This window comes from Mustelus asterias, chromosome 5, assembly GCF_964213995.1.
Source record: "Mustelus asterias chromosome 5, sMusAst1.hap1.1, whole genome shotgun sequence".
Classification (NCBI taxonomy): domain Eukaryota; kingdom Metazoa; phylum Chordata; class Chondrichthyes; order Carcharhiniformes; family Triakidae; genus Mustelus; species Mustelus asterias.
The window spans coordinates 78090997-78110004 of NC_135805.1; the positions used below are offsets into that span (position 1 = coordinate 78090997).

The following is a 19008-nucleotide window of genomic DNA, read 5'->3' on the forward strand; positions in this document are numbered from 1 at the left end:
AATAGCCAGTCTAAGGCAGAGCTTTTGAGACAGGCACTACCTTGTCCTTTTGTCGATCAGCACAAATCACAGTTATTTATTCCTATCAGCAGTTAGTACTTATCACTATAACAAATACTATCACAAATACACAGTACAAATATTTCCCCCTTATAAACCGTATTTTCTGATCCAGTCCGACTGTCACAGATTCCGTGATCTCTACCCCGGTTGCGACCGTGGCCAATCGGTCTCACCAGTAATAGGATCCTAGCCGACTACGCCATTTTGTTGTGGGAAAAATCCACTAGTAGTCAGACTTCGAGATTCAGAAAATACGATTTATTAAATGGAGCTCCATAGAGACAAGGTACTTGGTCTGTAGCAAACCTTCTCTCCATTGTATATCGGGAGCGGTTCAAATTTATACCCTTTACACAATGGGTTAGACCGGTGATTCGAAGATTATCATATTTACAAGTATTTAGCATTTCATGAATGGGTACATTTCCCCATATTTACAAGAATACAAACAGGTATAGACATTTAGCATTTTATGAATGGGTCTATCAATGGCTAGTTTCGTCTTGTGCGGGTGCTAATCGGTTCCCTCGCATTCATATTTCCCGCCTTCCTTTAACATTAATCTAAGCTCTTTGTTTTGGGGTTTCCTTATCTTAAAAGATGTCTTGACCCTTGGCTTTGGCTTCCTGAGGTGTTTGTTTGCTATGAGTCACTGTCTGTGATTTGGAAATGGCTTGTCTGTTAGGTTTTTCTGAACAGCAGGAGCCTGTGTCTGCTCTTTTGGCTTTCCCAGTTAACCCTTTATGTGCCAGGCAGCCATTTTAGAGTGTGCTTTCTTGTTTTGCCATTTTAGAGTGTGCCCCCCTTGTATTTTCCCCCTTACACAAGGGATAGCAAGGATGCTGGAAAGCTACAGTTCACATTCCTGTAGCTAGCCAGAGTGGCGTATTCCAAGATACAAAGGCAATTATAGTTTTCAAAGTCGATTACCAATAATTAGTATAAACCAATCACAATTATTTTACGCCTGCTTCATTATAATATCCAATCAATGTGAAAACTTCATAGTACAGCTTGTTTCTCTATCTGTGGATTACTCCCATTTTCCAGTCACGGATGTTTGATTTATGAGTATTGCCAGACTAATGGCCGTGGTGTCTGTCTCTGAAGGCTCTGATAAGAAGACCTTTGTTTTTCAGCCTGTGAAATTTTTAAACTTGTGTGATAATTAACTCTTTCAATTAATTATTCTTAAAAATAAATCATAATTGCCTCAAAATTAACCAAATAAGCACAAGTATACACACAAACAGACAAAGTGAAGGAGATTGTCATCGAATTCAGGAAGCGTAAAGGAGAACATGCCCCTGTCTACATCAACGGGGCCGAAGTAGAAAGGGTTGAGAGCTTCAAGTTTTTCGTGTCCAGATCACCAACAACCTGTCCTGGTCCCCCCATGCCGACACTATAGTTAAGAACGCCCACCAACGCCTCTACTTTCTCAGAAGACTAAGGAAATTTGGCATGTCAGCCAAGCCTCTCACCAACTTTTACAGATGCACCATAGAAAGCATTCTTTCTGGTTGTATCACAGCTTGGTATGGCTCCTGCTCTGCCCAAGATCGCAAGGAACTACAAAAGGCTGTGAATGTAGCCCAATCCATCACACAAACCAGCCTCCCATCCATTGACTCTGTCCACACTTCCCGCTGCCTCGGCAAAGCAGCCAACATAATTAAGGACCCTACACACCCCGGACATTCTCTCTTCCACCTTCTTCCTTTGGGAAAAAGATACAAAAGTCTGAGGTCACGTACCAACCGACTCAAGAATAGCTTCTTCCCTGCTGCTGTCAGACTTTTGAATGGACTTACCTTGCATTAAGTTGATCTTTCTCTACATCCTAGCTATACTGTAGCACTACATTCTGCATTCTCTTGTTTCCTTCTCTATGAACGGTATGTTTTGTCTGCATAGCGCACAAGAAACAATCCTTTTCACTGTATGTTAATACACGTGACAATAATAAATCAAATCAAACATGCATAGGCAGCTGGGATCAAGTGCATCCCTTGGAGAGTACAGGTGGTGTAGGAGTAGAGTTAAGAGAGAAATCAGGAGAGCAAGAAGGGCACATTTTGGCAGATAAAACAAAGGAGAATCCACAGAGCTTCTACAAATACATAAAGGGCAAAAGAGTAACTAGGGAGAGAGTAGGGCCTCTTAAGGATCAACAAGGTCATCTATGTGCTGATTCACAAGAGATGAGTGAGATCCTAAATGAATATTTGTCATCAGTATTTACTGTTGAGAGAGGCAGGGAACTTGGGGAAATAAATAGTAATGTCTTGAGGAGCGTACATATTACAGAGAAGGAGGTGTTGGAAGTCTTAAAGCGCATCAAGGTAGATAAAAGCCCCAGGACCTAATAAAGAATATCCCAGGATGTTGTGGGAGGCTAGGAAGGTAATTGCAATCCCCGAGCAGAGATATTTGAATCATCCACAGCCACAGGTGAGGTGCCTGAAGATTGGAGGGTGGCAAATATTATGCCTTTGTTTAAGAAGGGCTGTAGGGAAAAGCCTGGGAACTACAGGCTGGTGAGCCTAATGTCTGTAGTGGATAAGTTGTCAGAAAATATTCTGAGAGATAGGATCTACAGGCATTTAGTGAGGGAAGGACTGATTAGGGACAGTCAGCACAGATTTGTGAGTGGAAAATCATGTATCACGAATTTGATTGAGTTTTTTGAAGGGGTAACTAAGGAGGTAAATGAGGGCAGTGCAGTTGACGATGTCTGCATGGACTTTAGCAAGGCCTTTGACAAGGTGCCGCATGGTAGGTTGTTGCATAAGGTTAAATCTCATGGTATCCAGGGTGAGGTAGCCAATTGGATACAAAATTGGCTTGATGACAGAAGACAGAGGATCGTTCCAGAGGGATTTTTTTCCAAACTGGAGGCCTGTGACCAGTAGTGTACCTCACGGATCGGTGTTGGGTCCACTGTTACTTGTCATTTATATTAATGATTTGGATGAGAATTTAGCAGGCGTGGTTAGTAAGTTTGCAGATGACACCAAGATTGGTGGTATCATGGATAGTGAAGAAGGTTAGTGAAGACTTCAGTAGAGATAGGCGAGATGATGAATGAATACTTTTCTTCAGTGTTCACCAAGGAGAGGGGCCATGTTTTTGAGGAAGAGAAGGTGTTACAGGCTAATAGGCTGGAGGAAATAGATGTTCGGAGGGAGGATGTCCTGGCAGTTTTGAATAAACTGAAGGTCGATAAGTCCCCTGGGCCTGATGAAATGTATCCTAGGATTCTTTGGGAGGCAAGGGATGAGATTGCAGAGCCTTTGGCTTTGATCTTTGGGTCCTCGCTGTCCACGGGGATGGTGCCAGAGGACTGGAGAATGGCGAATGTTGTTCCTCTGTTTAAGAAAGGGAATAGAAATGACCCTGGTAATTATAGACTGGTTAGTCTTACTTCGGTGGTTGGTAAATTGATGGAAAAGGTCCTTAGAGATGGGATTTACGACCATTTAGAAAGATGCGGATTAATCCGGGATAGTCAGCACGGTTTCGTGAAGGGCAAGTAGTGCCTCACAAATTTGATTGAATTTTTTGAGGAGGTAACTAAGTGTGTTGATGAAGGTAGGGCAGTTGATGTCATATACATGGATTTTAGTAAGGCGTTTGATAAGGTCCCCCATGGTCGGCTTATGATGAAAGTGAGGAGGTGTGGGACAGAGGGAAAGTTGGCCGATTGGATAGGTAACTGGCTGTCTGATCGAAGACAGAGGGTGGTGGTGGATGGAAAATTTTCAGATTGGAGGCAGGTTGCTAGCGGAGTGCCACAGGGATCAGTGCTTGGTCCTCTGCTCTTTGTGATTTTTATTAATGACTTAGAGGGGGCTGAAGGGTGGATCAGTAAATTTGCTGATGACACCAAGATTGGTGGAGTAGTGGATGAGGTGGAGGGCTGTTGTAGGCTGCAAAGAGACATAGATAGGATGCAAAGCTGGGCTGAAAAATGGCAAATGGAGTTTAACCCTGATAAATGTGAGGTGATTCATTTTGGTAGGACTATTTAAATGTGGATTACAGGGTCAAAGGTAGGGTTCTGAAGACTGTGGAGGAACAGAGAGATCTTGGGGTTCATATCCACAGATCTCTAAAGGTTGCCACTCAAGTGGATAGAGCTGTGAAGAAGGCCTATAGTGTGTTAGCTTTTATAAACAGGGGGTTGGAGTTTAAGAGCCGTGGGGTTATGCTGCAACTTGGTGAGACTACATTTGGAATATTGTGTGCAGTTCTGGTCACCTCACTATAAGAAGGATGTGGAAGCGCTGGAAAGAGTGCAGAGGAGATTTACCAGGATGCTGCCTGATTTGGAGGGTAGGTCTTATGAGGAAAGGTTGAGGGAGCTAGGGTTGTTCTCTCTGGAGCGGAGGAGGCTGAGGGGAGACTTAATAGAGGTTTATAAAATGATGAAGGGGATAGATAGAGTGAACGTTGAAAGACTATTTCCTCAGGTGGATGGAGCTATTACAAGGGGGCATAACTATAGGGTTCATGGTGGGAGATATAGGAAGAATATCAGAGGTAGGTTCTATACGCAGAGAGTGGTTGGGGTGTGGAATGGACTGCCTGCAGTGATAGTGGAGTCAGACACTTTAGGAACATTTAAGCGGTTATTGGATAGGCACATGGAGCACACCAGGATGATAGGGAGTGGGATAGCTTGATCTTGGTTTCAGATAAAGCTCGGCACAACATCATGGGCCGAAGGGCCTGTTCTGTGCTGTACTGTTCTATGTTCTATGTTATCTGGGATTGCAACGGGATCTTGATCAATTGGGCCAGTAGTCTAATGAATGGCAGATGGAATTTAATTTAGATACATGCAAGATGATGCATGTTGGTAGATCGAACAAGGGCAGGACTTACTCAGTTAATGGTAGGGCATTGGGGAGAGTTATAGAACAAAGAGATCTAGATGTACAGGTTCATAGCTCCTTGAAAGTGGAGTCACAGGAGGACAGGGTGGTGAAGAAGGCATTTGGCATGCTTGTTTTCATTGGTCAGTACTTTGAATACAGGAGTTAGGATATCTTGTTGAAGTTGTATAAGAAATTAATAAGACCACACTTGGAATACTGTGTACAGTTCTGGTCACGCCATTATAGTTAGGATATTATTAAACTAGGAAGAGTGGAGAAAAACCTTACTGGGATGCTACTGGGACTTGATGGTTTGAGTTGTAAGGAGAGACTGGATGGATTGGAACTTAGGAGGCTTAGGGGTGATCTTATAGAGGTCTATAAGATAATGAGGGGCATAGATAAGGTCCAAAGTCAACATATTTTCCCAAAGGTAGGGGAGTCTAAAACTAGAGGGCACTAAGGTGAGAGGGGACAAATACAAAAGGGTCCAGGGGCAATTTTTTCTCACAGAGGGTGATGAGTTTCTGGAACGAGTTGCCAGAGGTAGTAGTAGTGGCGGGTACAATTTTGGTCTTTTGAAAAGCATTTAGAGAGTTACATGGGTAAGATGGGTATAAAGGGATATGGGCCAAACACGGGCAATTGGGACAAGCTTATTGGTAAAAACAGGGTGGCCTGGACAAGTTGGGCCAAGGACCTGTTTCCATGCTGTAAATCTCTATGACTCTTAACTAGAAAGCTTCATAAAATGTTGCATTTTGCCTTAAAGCATCGTGTTTTGAAATTTTTGTGATTTTTGTGTGGCATATAACAGGCATTGTCAGCATAGTGTGTGATCAGCATTAAAAACAGGTAATCTGGGACAGATGATCTTTGCTTGGCAAGTTACAAGATCAAAATGAATGAAATACATTGTTTCATTAAATATTGGTACTTATTATTTATGGCAATAAAAACAGCTGAAGAGATATATTTTCCAGTTAACTAATATTAGGTGTTTTTCATGTTAGAGCATTTTGGGGTCCCAAATCTTTTGTGAGTTACACAATTTTAAATTATCAGAGACTACAGAAGATTGCACTTTGGGCTGGACTGCTATACAACAAGTTGCTGAAACTACTGCCTGAGTACTTCATCTGCATGTCAGGTCCCAACACATATGTAATCATGTATTCATTGAGTATTGACAAATAAAGCTGACATTGAAAAGAAGATTGAAATAAATATTGGGCTGTTACATTGCCACTGAGATAGAACATTCATTTCCATGATCAGTACTTAGGAGCTGAAGTTCCTCAGCTTTTCTGATGGAATTCCATCATAACTCTGGGGGTTATGAAATATGCTATGACCTATTTACTCCAAATTCCAACTTAAACTGGGATTTCTCATTTATTATCATAGAATCCCTACAGTGCATTCGGCCCATCGAGTCAGCAATGACTCTACAACAGAGCATCTTACCCAGAGTCAACTTCCGCCCTATCTCCATAACCCCACACATTTACCCCGCTAATCCCCCTAACCTACATACGTTGGGACATTAAGGGGCAATTTGGCATGGCAAATCCAACTAACCTGCACATTGTTGGACCGTGGGAGAAAACTGGAGCACCTGGAGGAAACCCACACAGAGACAGGGAGAATGTGCAAACTCCACACAGACAGTGACACAAGGCCAGAATCGAATCCGGGTTTCTGGCAGTGCGAATCACTGTGCCACCGTGCTGCCTTGTAAGAGGCGGAGCCTCTGGCCATCTGTCACAAGGCCAGTGACTTGTGAGCATTTGGGATGGAACTTCCTACACTGGAAATTCCTGCTTTCCCAAACCATATGCTACATGACATTTCAAATGCTATGCTCTGTGTCATATCACAGAGCGGTACATATGGACCCATGGGAGGCACATACACCAAGAAGTTGACTGAAGATAGGTGGTAGAGCTCTGACAGCATATGTTGGCTCTGTGCAAACCAGGCATCCTTCTGTTGACCATGCATTCTCCTGTGGGACCACTCCTGGAGGCTATCAATATTTTCAGGCAATTTAATCTTCCTGTCTTGTATCTTTTCCATTCTGTACCAATCATATTGCTGTTCTCTTCTAAAGTTTCTGTTCTAAAAATTATTTTCAGAGATCCACTGACATTCAACTTCTGTGGTGGTGGCAATCATGGCTATGATAATGAATACAAAAGCATGCAAGTAAGTAATTGGATATGTATAATCATGTACAGCTTACAATTCCATATTGAGGGATAATTTCCTTTATCCTGTGTGACGTTTGAATGCATTCTTTATAGACACGGTATGACTTTGATTTCCAGCTGACATGCCTGGGGTAAATTTCCTATTTTTGTATTCCTGGCATGAAATGTCAGCCATCATGAGCCCATATTGGAAAATTGCACAGGCTCAGGGCATGAATGTCCATCACTGAAAGTGTTGAAGCACAGAAATTTGTTGCTACCTTTCAGACTCACTTAGACATATCAGAAAGATGGCTCATATGGGATTTGGAAAAACTCACAATGGTGATGTTTGGAAGTGAGCCTCAGAGCATTCTTCAGGCAGAGCAGTAGGGTGAAAACTCTGCATCACACAGTAGTTCACTTGGCCTCAGAGTGGCAGATGTTGAAACTGAGAGGAGGTCATTTTATAAGTAAATTTTCCAGTTGGAAACTTCAATCTCTCTGTATGCTTATTATAAAGTTTAGATTGCAAGACCCACAAGACTCTAACCATCATGAGACAATTGTGTACAATGTGCATCTGAATTTGCAGTATGCACTTCCAACAAGTGAGGGATGCATAGGAGTGTTGACTTGTGACATGTCCAAAATTGACAAACTACCTATCACTTTGATGAATAGAAAAATATAATTATGTTGCCATCAGGGGGTTCTGCCATAGGTACCAAAAATCTTGTCAGTGATTAGGTACTAATTTGGAATTTTGAAATTTGTGGTCATTCAAGCCCATTATAACTTCCAGTTGCAAATGTTACCACAGAATCAGGCCTTATATACATGGGACATTTTCTTTTGCAGGATCTAGGAGATTTTCACAGTAACTTCATTGCAATGTTAATGTAAGCCTACTTATGACACTAATAAATAAACTTTAAACTTTATCTAAGGAGAATAATTCCCTTTTAATATATGCTTTCCCTGTTTACTCAACAAAAGTTTAATAAAATAATTTTTTTCCTCCTTTGTATTTACTATGTTATCCCTTGCTGGTTAATTCCAGGCTATCTTCATAGGTAATGGGCCAGGCTTCAGATATGAGACCGAGGTTGATCCATTTGATAATATTGAACTCTACAACCTGATGTGTGGTGAGTGCTGCCATAACTACATTTATGTAAATGAATGGATTTATTTCAGTTTCAAATTACAGCTGATTACCACTGCTTTTCCGGCAAATAAAATATATAATTGTATCTGCTTTTATATGCTAAGGCATTGGGATAAAGGCATAAAGCATTTGTTTTAATGTTGTTGCTATGTAACTAATTCAGAATGTCTACAGCACAGATGATTGAAGTGAATGGCTCAAAGTATCATGAAACAATCCAACTTCAGCAGTGAGGACTGAAAAAGGTAGTGAAATCGTATTGAGGTTGGAAGTTCCTGTGTAATGATGCCAACACTCCTTGGTACAATGTGAAAAAAAATACATATATAATTGGCTTCTGACTGAATGCGATGGCACTGGCAACTCTCGCAATTTGGTTCAAATCCCACTGGGTTCAAATCCCACTGCAGCAGCTGGTGGAATTTAAAGCTAATCTCACTAATAATAACCGTGACAACCATCATTGACTGTTGCAAAAATCCATCTGGGTCACCATCTGAATGCCCTTTAAGGAGGGAAATCTGCTATCCTTTCATGGTCTGACCAAATTGTGACTCCCCACCCACAGCAATGTGGTTGACTCTTACCTGCCCTCTGAAATAGCTCAGCAAGCACTCAGTTCAAGGACAACTAGGGACGGGCAATAAATGCTGGCCTTGCTAGCAATGCCCACACCCCTTGAAAGAATAAACCAGCTCATTCTGCTAGCATTAGACAAACAAGAAGGTGAAATATAATTATCAGTAATGAGGATCAGTTGGCTAGATTATGATGCAAAATGGTGCCAATGGGTAGGATTCCAGTGGCATTACCATGGCACTGAGGGGGTGCACCCCATGGAACTACCTACCTGATGTCTGCCCAAACTAACAATAAACTCCTGAAACATAACTGGTCTTTTTGACCAACATTATATCAACAATTATGCTTCAAAAGTACATTGGCTGTACTTTGGAAATTCCTGACATTTTGTCATTAAAGGTGCTATTAAAGTGCAAGATTTTCATCTATTAAATCCACTTCTTTCTCAGACAACATATGATTTACTCCATCATGGACTCTACATTTATTTAATGGTCCCGAGAAAAATGTTGCTTTCCATCAATCTTTCCATTTGATCCAAGCAATGTAGGAATTGTTTTCTATAGTATAAGGGTCTGACACATGTAATGTTAATGTAGGACTGAGTACAGTACGACAGTAGTGATATACAAGACGTATAACCCACTCCTTGACAGAACCATGTGTAACAGCAAGCATTGGAGGCAATTCATAGCTTGTATCCTTTACTGTCTATTTGTAAATAATTCTAAGAGTCAATAAAGACTAGTTGATCTGCACATGACTTCAAAGACTTCTTCTGAATTATTGAACTGTAACCAACATCCTACAACAGGGTCTCCCAAACATTTAGAGCCATGGAATCCCTAATGATCGCCCAAGAGCATTGGAGAATGCCAAATATTCTTATCATATCGATGACATGTTCTAGCCTCCACACATAGAAATCATAATCATAGAAATCATAAAAATCCTACAGTGCAGAAAGAGGCCATTCGGCCCATCGAGTCTGCACCGACCACAATCCCACCCAGGCCCTACCCCCTTATCCCTACATATTTACCCGCTAATCCCTCTAACCTACGCATCTCAGGACACTAAGGGGCAATTTTAGCATGGCCAATCAACCTAACCTGCACATCTTTGGACTGGGAGGAAACCGGAGCACCCGGAGGAAACCCACGCAGACACGAGGAGAATGCGCAAACTCCACACAGACGGTGACCCAAGCTGGGAATCGAACCCAAGTCTCTGGAGCTGTGAAGCAGCAGTGCTAACCACTGTGCTACCGTGCCACCCCTCCCTCCGTGACCCCCCTCACATGAATCCCCTGCCAAAGCCCAATCTCCTCCCAAACCACCACTCCCATGGGCCCCTCACATAGCATCTGGATTATTTGCGAGGATTTACTTTTTTAAATGCATCATCAGAATGTGGTTGATGGCGCCAAGATAATAATTTCTCTTACTGAGTTAGAGTACTTACCTCTGCCGCTCCTCCACTCGCCCAGCAGCAAATGGCTGGGATTCTCCGGCCTCCCAGCCATGTGTTTCCCACCAGCGAGAGGTGGCGTATTGTTTGTGAGCAGAGGGATTCTCTGGTCCCGCCCCTGTCAATGGGCGTTCCCATTGACGTCACGCCACGTTGGTGAGAAACCCACAGGAGGGGGTGCATCGCCGGCGGGACCGAAGAATTCCGCCAGCGTGACGAGCCGGAGAATTCTGACCATTATGTCCAGCAACAGAGAAAAAACAAAAATCTAATTGGCCAATCAGCATCCAACCTCTCTGAGCAGTGCTTGACGAGTGAGCCTATCAGAAACCAATGCTCAGCGAGGGCATGATCTGATTTGTCAACTTGATTTTTTTTGTTTTTCTTTGATTTGGGGCCCTTGCTTTTTCTCAAATCTTTGCTGCTTCAACTGACTTACATTTTAGTTTGCTTGCTTTTTTTGTTTTTCAAAAAATATTGCCTTTTTGTCACATGGCAGCCGGAAATACAACAGAACCCCAAGAGACCCTAATTTGAGAACTCCTGCCCGACAACTGTTCCACAAAGCATTTCTGTCCAAAATTAATTCTATAATATTTAAATAACATTCATTTATAAGTTTTTCAAAGCCATTGTACATTGTAATTAAACAATACTTGCAGGAGGAATGCATGCTTACATCCAGGTTTGCGGATGACACGAAGATGGCTGGACTTGCGGATAGCGATGAGAATTGTCGGGCAATACAGCAAGATATAGATAGGCTGGAAAATTGGGCGGAGAGGTGGCAGATGGAATTTAATCCAGATAAATGTGAAGTGATGTATTTTGGAAGAAATAATGTAGGGAGGAGTTATACAATAAATGGCAGAGTCATCAGGAGTATAGAAACACAGTGGGACCTAGGTGTGCAAGTCCACAAATCCTTGAAGGTGGCAGCACTGGTGGTGAAGAAGGCATATGGTATGCTTGCCTTTATAGGACGGGGTATAGAGTATAAAAGCTGGAGTCTGATGATGCAGCTGTATAGAACGCTGGTTAGGCCACATTTGGAGTACTGCATCCAGTTCTGGTCGCCGCACTACCAGAAGGATGTGGTGGCGTTAGAAAGAGTGCAGAGAAGGTTTACCAGGATGTTGCCTGGTATGGAGGGTCTTAGCTATGAGGAGAGATTGGGTAAACTGGGGTTGTTCTCCCTGGAAAGACGGAGAATGAGGGGAGATCTAATAGAGGTGTACAAGATTATGAAGGGGATAGATAGGGTGAACGGTGGGAAGCTTTTTCCCAGATCAGAAGTGACGATCACGAGGGGTCACGGGCTCAAAGTGAGAGGGGCAAAGTATAACTCAGATATTAGAGGATGTTTTTTTACACAGAGGGTGGTGGGGGCCTGGAATGCGCTGCCAAGTAGGGTGGTGGAGGCAGACGCGCTGACATCGTTTAAGACTTAACTGGATAGTCACATGAGCAGCCTGGGAATGGAGGGATACAAACGATTGGTCTAGCTGGACCAAGGAGCGGCACAGGCTTGGAGGGCCGAAGGGCCTGTTTCCTGTGCTGTACTGTTCTGTGCTCTTAAATCTGGATAGAACTGTACTGTTCTATCCAGATTTCTCAGTATGACTATGCTTGCACTGGGAGATAGAACATAGAACAGTACAGCACAGAACAGGCCCTTCGGCCCATGATGTTGTGCCGAGCTTTATCTGAAACCAAGATCAAGCTATCCCACTCCCTATCATCCTGGTGTGCTCCATGTGCCTATCCAATAACCGCTTAAATGTTCCTAAAGTGTCTGACTCCACTATCACTGCAGGCAGTCCATTCCACACCCCAACCACTCTCTGCGTAAAGAACCTACCTCTGATATTCGTCCTATATCTCTCACCACGAACCCTATAGTTATGCCCCCTTGTAATAGCTCCATCCACCCGAGGAAATAGTCTTTGAACGTTCACTCTATCTATCCCTTTCATCATTTTATAAACCTCTATTAAGTCTCCCCTCAGCCTCCTCCGCTCCAGAGAGAACAGCCCTAGCTCCCTCAACCTTTCCTCATAAGACCTACCCTCCAAACCAGGCAGCATCCTGGTAAATCTCCTCTGCACTCTTTCCAGCGCTTCCACATCCTTCTTATAGTGAGGTGACCAGAACTGCACACAATATTCCAAATGTGGCCTCACCAAGTTGCAGCATAACCCCACGGCTCTTAAACTCCAGCCCCCTGTTAATAAAAGCTAACACACTATAGGCCTTCTTCACAGCTCTATCCACTTGAGTGGCAACCTTTAGAGATCTGTGGATATGGACCCAAGATCTCTCTGTTCCTCCACAGTCTTCAGAACCCTACCTTTGACCCTGTAATCCACATTTAAATTTGTCCTACCAAAATGAATCACCTCACATTTATCAGGGTTAAACTCCATTTGCCATTTTTCAGCCCAGCTTTGCATCCTATCTATGTCTCTTTGCAGCCTACAACAGCCCTCCACCTCATCCACTACTCCACCAATCTTGGTGTCATCAGCAAATTTACTGATCCACCCTTCAGCCCCCTCCTCTAAGTCATTAATAAAAATCACAAAGAGCAGAGGACCAAGCACTGATCCCTGCGGCACTCCGCTAGCAACCTGCCTCCAATCCAAAAATTTTCCATCCACCACCACCCTCTGTCTTCGATCAGACAGCCAGTTACCTATCCAATCGGCCAACTTTCCCTCTATCCCACAACTCCTCACTTTCATCATAAGCCGACCATGGAGGACCTTATCAAACGCCTTACTAAAATCCATGTATATGACATCAACTGCCCTACCTTCATCAACACACTTAGTTACCTCCTCAAAAAATTCAATCAAATTTGTGAGGCACGACTTGCCCTTCACGAATCCGTGCTGACTATCCCGGATTAATCCGCATCTTTCTAAATGGTCGTAAATCCCATCCCTAAGGACCTTTTCCATCAATTTACCAACCACCGAAGTAAGACTAACCGGTCTATAATTTCCAGGGTCATTTCTATTTCCTTTCTTAAACAGAGGAACAACATTCACCATTCTCCAGTCTTCTGGCACCATCCCCGTGGACAGCGAGGACCCAAAGATCAAAGCCAAAGGCTCTGCAATCTCATCCCTTGCCTCTCAAAGAATCCTAGGATATATTTCATCAGGCCCAGGGGACTTATCGACCTTCAGTTTATTCAAAACTGCCAGGACATCCTCCCTCCGAACATCTATTTCCTCCAGCCTATTAGCCCTGTAACACCTTCTCTTCCTCAAAAACATGGCCCCTCTCATTGGTGAACACTGAAGAAAAGTATTCATTCATCACCTCGCCTATCTCTACTGACTTCATACACAAGTTCCCACTACTGTCCTAGACCGGCCCTAACCTCACCCTGGTCATTCTTTTATTTCTCATATAAGAGTAAAAAGCCTTGGGGTTTTCCTTGATCCGACCCGCCAAGGACTTCTCATGTCCCCTCCTAGCTCTCCTAAGCCCCTTTTTCAGCTCATTCCTTGCTAACTTGTAACCCTCAATCGAGCCATCTGAACCTTGTTTCCTCATCCCTACATAAGCTTCCCTCTTCCTTTTCACAAGACATTCCACCTCTTTTGTGAACCATGGTTCCCTCACTCGGCCATTTCCTCCCTGCCTGACAGGGACATACCTATCAAGGACACCCAGTATTTGTTCCTTTCATTAGTGCCTTTCCCTGACAGTTTCTGTTCCCAACTTATGCCCCCTAATTCTTGCCTAATCACATCATAATTACCTCTCCCCCAATTGTAAACCTTGCCCTGCCGTACGGCCCTATCCCTCGCCATTGCAGTAACAAAAGACACCGAATTGTGGTCACTATCTCCAAAGTGCTGTCCCACAACCAAATCTGCACTTGGCCCGGTTCATTTCCCAGTACCAAATCCAATGTGGCCTCACCTCTTGTCGGCCTATCCACATACTGTGTCAGGAAACCCTCCTGCACACACTGCACAAAAACTGCCCTATCCGAACTATTTGACCTACAAAGGTTCCAATCAATATTTGGAAAGTTAAAGTCCCCCATGACAACTACCCTGTGACCCCCACACATTTCCATAATCTGCTTAGCAATTTCTTCCTCCACATCTCTATTACTATTTGAAGGCCTATAGTAAACTCCTAACAACGTGACCGCTCCTTTCCTATTTCTAACCTCAGCCCATATTCCCTCAGTGTGCAGATCCCCCTCGAAGTGCCTTTCCGCAGCCGTTAAACTATCCTTGATTAACAATGCTACTCCTCCACCTCTTTTACCAGCTTCCCTACACTTACTGAAACATCTATACCCTGGAACGTCCAACAACCATTCCTGTCCTTGTTCTACCCACGTCTCCGTAATGGCCACAACATCGTATTTAGGTCAAGAGAATGAGGCAACTTTCCTGAATTCCTGAAGGGAATTTGTTAGAGTTGGGAATCGTGAAGGAGGGGAATGGTCTGCTGATTAGTATTCAAACCCAGTAATATGAATACAACTTGCTAATTTAATACTATGCAGGTTTCTTTAAAGAAGTAAATAATTGTTAAAGTAAAACTGTTCTTGTTAATGGCAATCTGCTAATTGATGATAAAAATGCTGTCCCAATACCTAATGATGCAAGATCGCCTCAGTGCATGTTGAGAGCCAAATAACACTTCTCAGCATTAATAATGGTACATGTTGGCAGATTCATAATGAACAGTGCATATCAGAAATTGTGGGAATAAATTATTATGGATCTTTGCCACTGGGTTTGAATGCTGGGGTGGTTGGGGCGCGGGCGGGGCGGGGGGGTGGTGGGGGGAAGAGGTTGGTGGTGGCCCATAACATTTTGGGTGATCTCCTTCCAGCCGTCTACTGAGCCACTCCACCTGTCAGCGATTTTATGCGAGGGTGCCTGGTCACTCTCCAATTAAGGCCATTAAGTGAAACCCTGCCACCTGAAAGATTCTGCCGAAAGGGCTGAAATAAAATATCACTGACACTAACGAAGGATGTATTAAGCATTCCAGTGACTGTATAGCCCAGAAATGACCGCAAATGTAATCACAAATTTACAGCACGTGGCATTTTCAATGCATTAACGAAAACAGTTTGTGGTGAGGAAGTGGTAAGCAGTAAGTTGTGAATAGCCACAGATTCCAGGATGGACAAGGAATTCGGATGAATTAGAATCAAATTAGATTCGCAAAGAGAAATAAACAGGAAAGTTTGGATTAAAAGAGAGAGGGAAAGAAATTAAATAAGCATTTATTCAATCAAATATTTTAATTTAAATAATCTCCAAAATATTTTACCACCTCGACCATTGCCCTCACAAGCTGAGGGAAAAGAGTGTCAGGAAACTGCCGGATTTGTTCACCAAATACGAATGAATCTCACCGCAGACATTTAGAGCTGGTATTCCAGCGAAATGACACATGAAACTCAACCTAGGAGGCCCAGATAGGAAGAGTTGAAAATGTAAAGACTTATAGCCGCAGGTGGTAAAATATTTTGGAGATTATTTAAATTAAAATATTTGATTGAATAAATGCTTATTTAATTTCTTTCCCTCTCTCTTTTAATCCAAACTTTCCTGTTTATTTCTCTTTGCGAATCTAATTTGATTCTAATTCATCCGAATTCCTTGTCCATCATACGTTCTGTTTCCCACTCTATCCTTAAGTTTCAGGAGATGGCCTATTGGTCTCTATGTTCAGGTGGTCCCAGGTGCCTCACTAACATCACTGCTCTCTTGCCAATTGACATTTGCATGAATTTGCAGCACCAAAATAATATGACCTGAGGGGGTGAGAAAAAAAAATGGCAAGCTGCCCCATTCCAGCAATTTCTGGGCCACCAAACTTCATGTATAAAAATTTATATTGGTCTGCTATTTCGAAAGTATGGCTGAAGACAGTAAATCAGAAAGACATTTTCCGTAAATGTCCTGAACGTATTACTTAAGAAGTATCATGAGAACATATTTTATAATTTCTAGTCCCATTCCACAGTCGATTTGCGTATAAAATAACCAATGGGCTAAACCTAAAGTAAACAAGTTCCAGGTCCAATAACAGTTATGTTTGTAAGAGGATTACACCTTCCTTCTTGGCACAAAATTTACACATGTTGAACAGTTTCTTCCAAGTTGATGAAAGAATAGAGACGTTTGTCTCAATGTGGGGATGTGTGACTATGATCTCATTTCCTCGTGTGAATGAATAGTATACTTTCAAGTGACTCATTGAATTGCATCACCAATACTCAGACCTGGTGAGATTGCACAGCTGAATTTTACCAGCCTTTTGGAAATGGGTTGGGAAGCGGGAAGGCCGGCAAATTGGCACAGGAAGGCAACGGGTGGTGTGCTCGACACCTTCCCATGTGATTTCGCCAATGAGAAAGATGATAGCAGGCCTGCCTGTCTAGAACCTAATTGAGGAAGAGAAGATGTTACAGGCTAATAGGCTGGAGGAAATAGATGTTCGGAGGGAGGATGTCCTGGCAGTTTTGAATAAACTGAAGGTCGATAAGTCCCCTGGGCCTGATGAAATATATTCTAGGATTCTTTGGAAGGCAAGGGATGAGATTGCAGAGCCTTTGGCTTTGATCTTTGGGTCCTCGCTGTCCACGGGGATGGTGCCAGAAGACTGGAGAGTGGCGAATGTTGTTCCTCTGTTTAAGAAAGGGAATAGAAATGACCCTGGTAATTATAGACCGGTTAGTCTTACTTCAGTGGTTGGTAAATTGATGGAAAAGGTCCTTAGGGATGGGATTTATGACCATTTAGAAAGATGCGGATTAATCCGGGATAGTCAGCACGGATTCATGAAGGGCAAGTCGTGCCTCACAAATTTGATAGAATTTTTTGAGGAGGTAACTAAGTGTTGTTGATGAAGGTAGGGCAGTTGATGTCATATACATAGATTTTAGTAAGGCGTTTGATAAGGTCCCCCATGGTCGGCTTATGATGAAAGTGAGGAGTTGTGGGATAGAGGGAAAGTTGGCCGATTGGATAGGTAACTGGCTGTCTGATCGAAGACAGAGGGTGGTGGTGGATGGAAAATTTTGGATTGGAGGCAGGTTGCTAGCGGAGTGCCACAGGGATCAGTGCTTGGTCCTCTGCTCTTTGTGATTTTTATTAATGACTTAGAGGAGGGGGCTGAAGGGTGGATCAGTAGATTTGCTGATGACACCAAGATTGGTGGAGTAGTGGATGAGGTGGAGGGTTGTTGTAGGCTGCAAAGAGACATAGATAGGATGCAAAGCTGGGCTGAAAAATGGCAAATGGAGTTTAACCCTGATAAATGTGAGGTGATTCATTTTGGTAGGACAAATTTAAATGTGGATTACAGGGTCAAAGGTAGGGTTCTGAAGACTGTGGAGGAACAGAGAGATCTTGGGTCCATATCCACAGATCTCTAAAGGTTGCCACTCAAGTGGATAGAGCTGTGAAGAAGGCCTATAGTGTGTTAGCTTTTATTAACAGGGTGTTGGAGTTTAAGAACCATGGGGTTATGCTGCAACTGTACAGGACCTTGGTGAGACCACATTTGGAATATTGTGTGCAGTTCTGGTCGCCTCACTATAAGAAGGATGTGGAAGCGCTGGAAAGAGTGCAGGGGAGATTTACCAGGATGCTGCCTGATTTGGAGGGTAGGTCTTATGAGGAAAGGTTGAGGGAGCTAGGGCTGTTCTCTCTGGAGCGGAGGAGGCTGAGGGGAGACGTAATAGAGGTTTATAAAATGATGAAGGGGATAGATAGAGTGAATGTTCAAAGACTATTTCCTCGGGTGGATGGAGCTATTACAAGGGGGCATAACTATAGGGTTCATGGTGGGAGATATAGGAAGGATATCAGAGGTAGGTTCTTTACGCAGAGAGTGGTTGGGGTGTGGAACAGACTGCCTGCAGTGATAGTGGAGTCAGACACTTTAGGAACATTTAAGCGGTTATTGGATGGGCACCTGGAGCACACCAGGATGAAAGGGAGTGGGATAGCTTGATCTTGGTTTCAGATAAAGCTCGGCACAACGTCATGGGCCGAAGGGCCTGTTCTGTGCTGTAATGTTCTATGAACCACTTGAATGGGAAATTAAGGACATTTTCCCGCCGTGTGTGGTATTTTGCCAACTTCTGGGTGGGTCACTGCTGAGTGGGGAGACTGCCAGGTAAACCCAGCAGACTTTGCGGAGGGACCGCTTTTCCAGGTATATTTTGGCCCACTGAGTGATCCCCTGTGGCAATGGCTGCCACTGTGCTCAGCAACATTCTTCTTGTCAGTGTCTGCCTGACTGAACCCTGTGGCACTGCTGAGGTTGCTGAGCTGTCAGCCCTCTGGTTGGGCTGGCAATTCCTGGATACAGTAAGAAGTCTCACAACACCAGGTTAAAGTCCAACAGGTTTATTGTATTTGCTACCAAATAAACCTGTCGGACTTTAACCTGGTGTTGTGAAACTTCTTTTCTGTGTTCACCCCAGTCCAACGCCAGCATCTCCACATCAATTCCTGGATGGACAGGCAAGGATGAATTTAACAAGGATGGCGGCCACTTAATTGACTCCTGCTGGCAAAATGTGGACTCAAGCCCCCTCTACCCCATGATGCAGGGTCACTCACCACTTCTAGCCCCAGTGGTA

The 19008-nt window shown here is 43.4% G+C and overlaps 1 protein-coding gene across 1 annotated transcript in view; it reads left to right on the top strand.

Annotated features, from left to right (window-relative positions):
- Positions 1–19008, top strand: part of LOC144494129 (ectonucleotide pyrophosphatase/phosphodiesterase family member 3) — a 125343-nt gene that overhangs the window by 65048 nt on the left and 41287 nt on the right. The window contains exons 16-17 of the mRNA XM_078213724.1: positions 7085–7154; positions 8202–8289. Coding sequence (XP_078069850.1) covers positions 7085–7154; positions 8202–8289 — 158 coding nt within the window. The remainder of the gene's footprint in view (positions 1–7084; positions 7155–8201; positions 8290–19008) is intronic.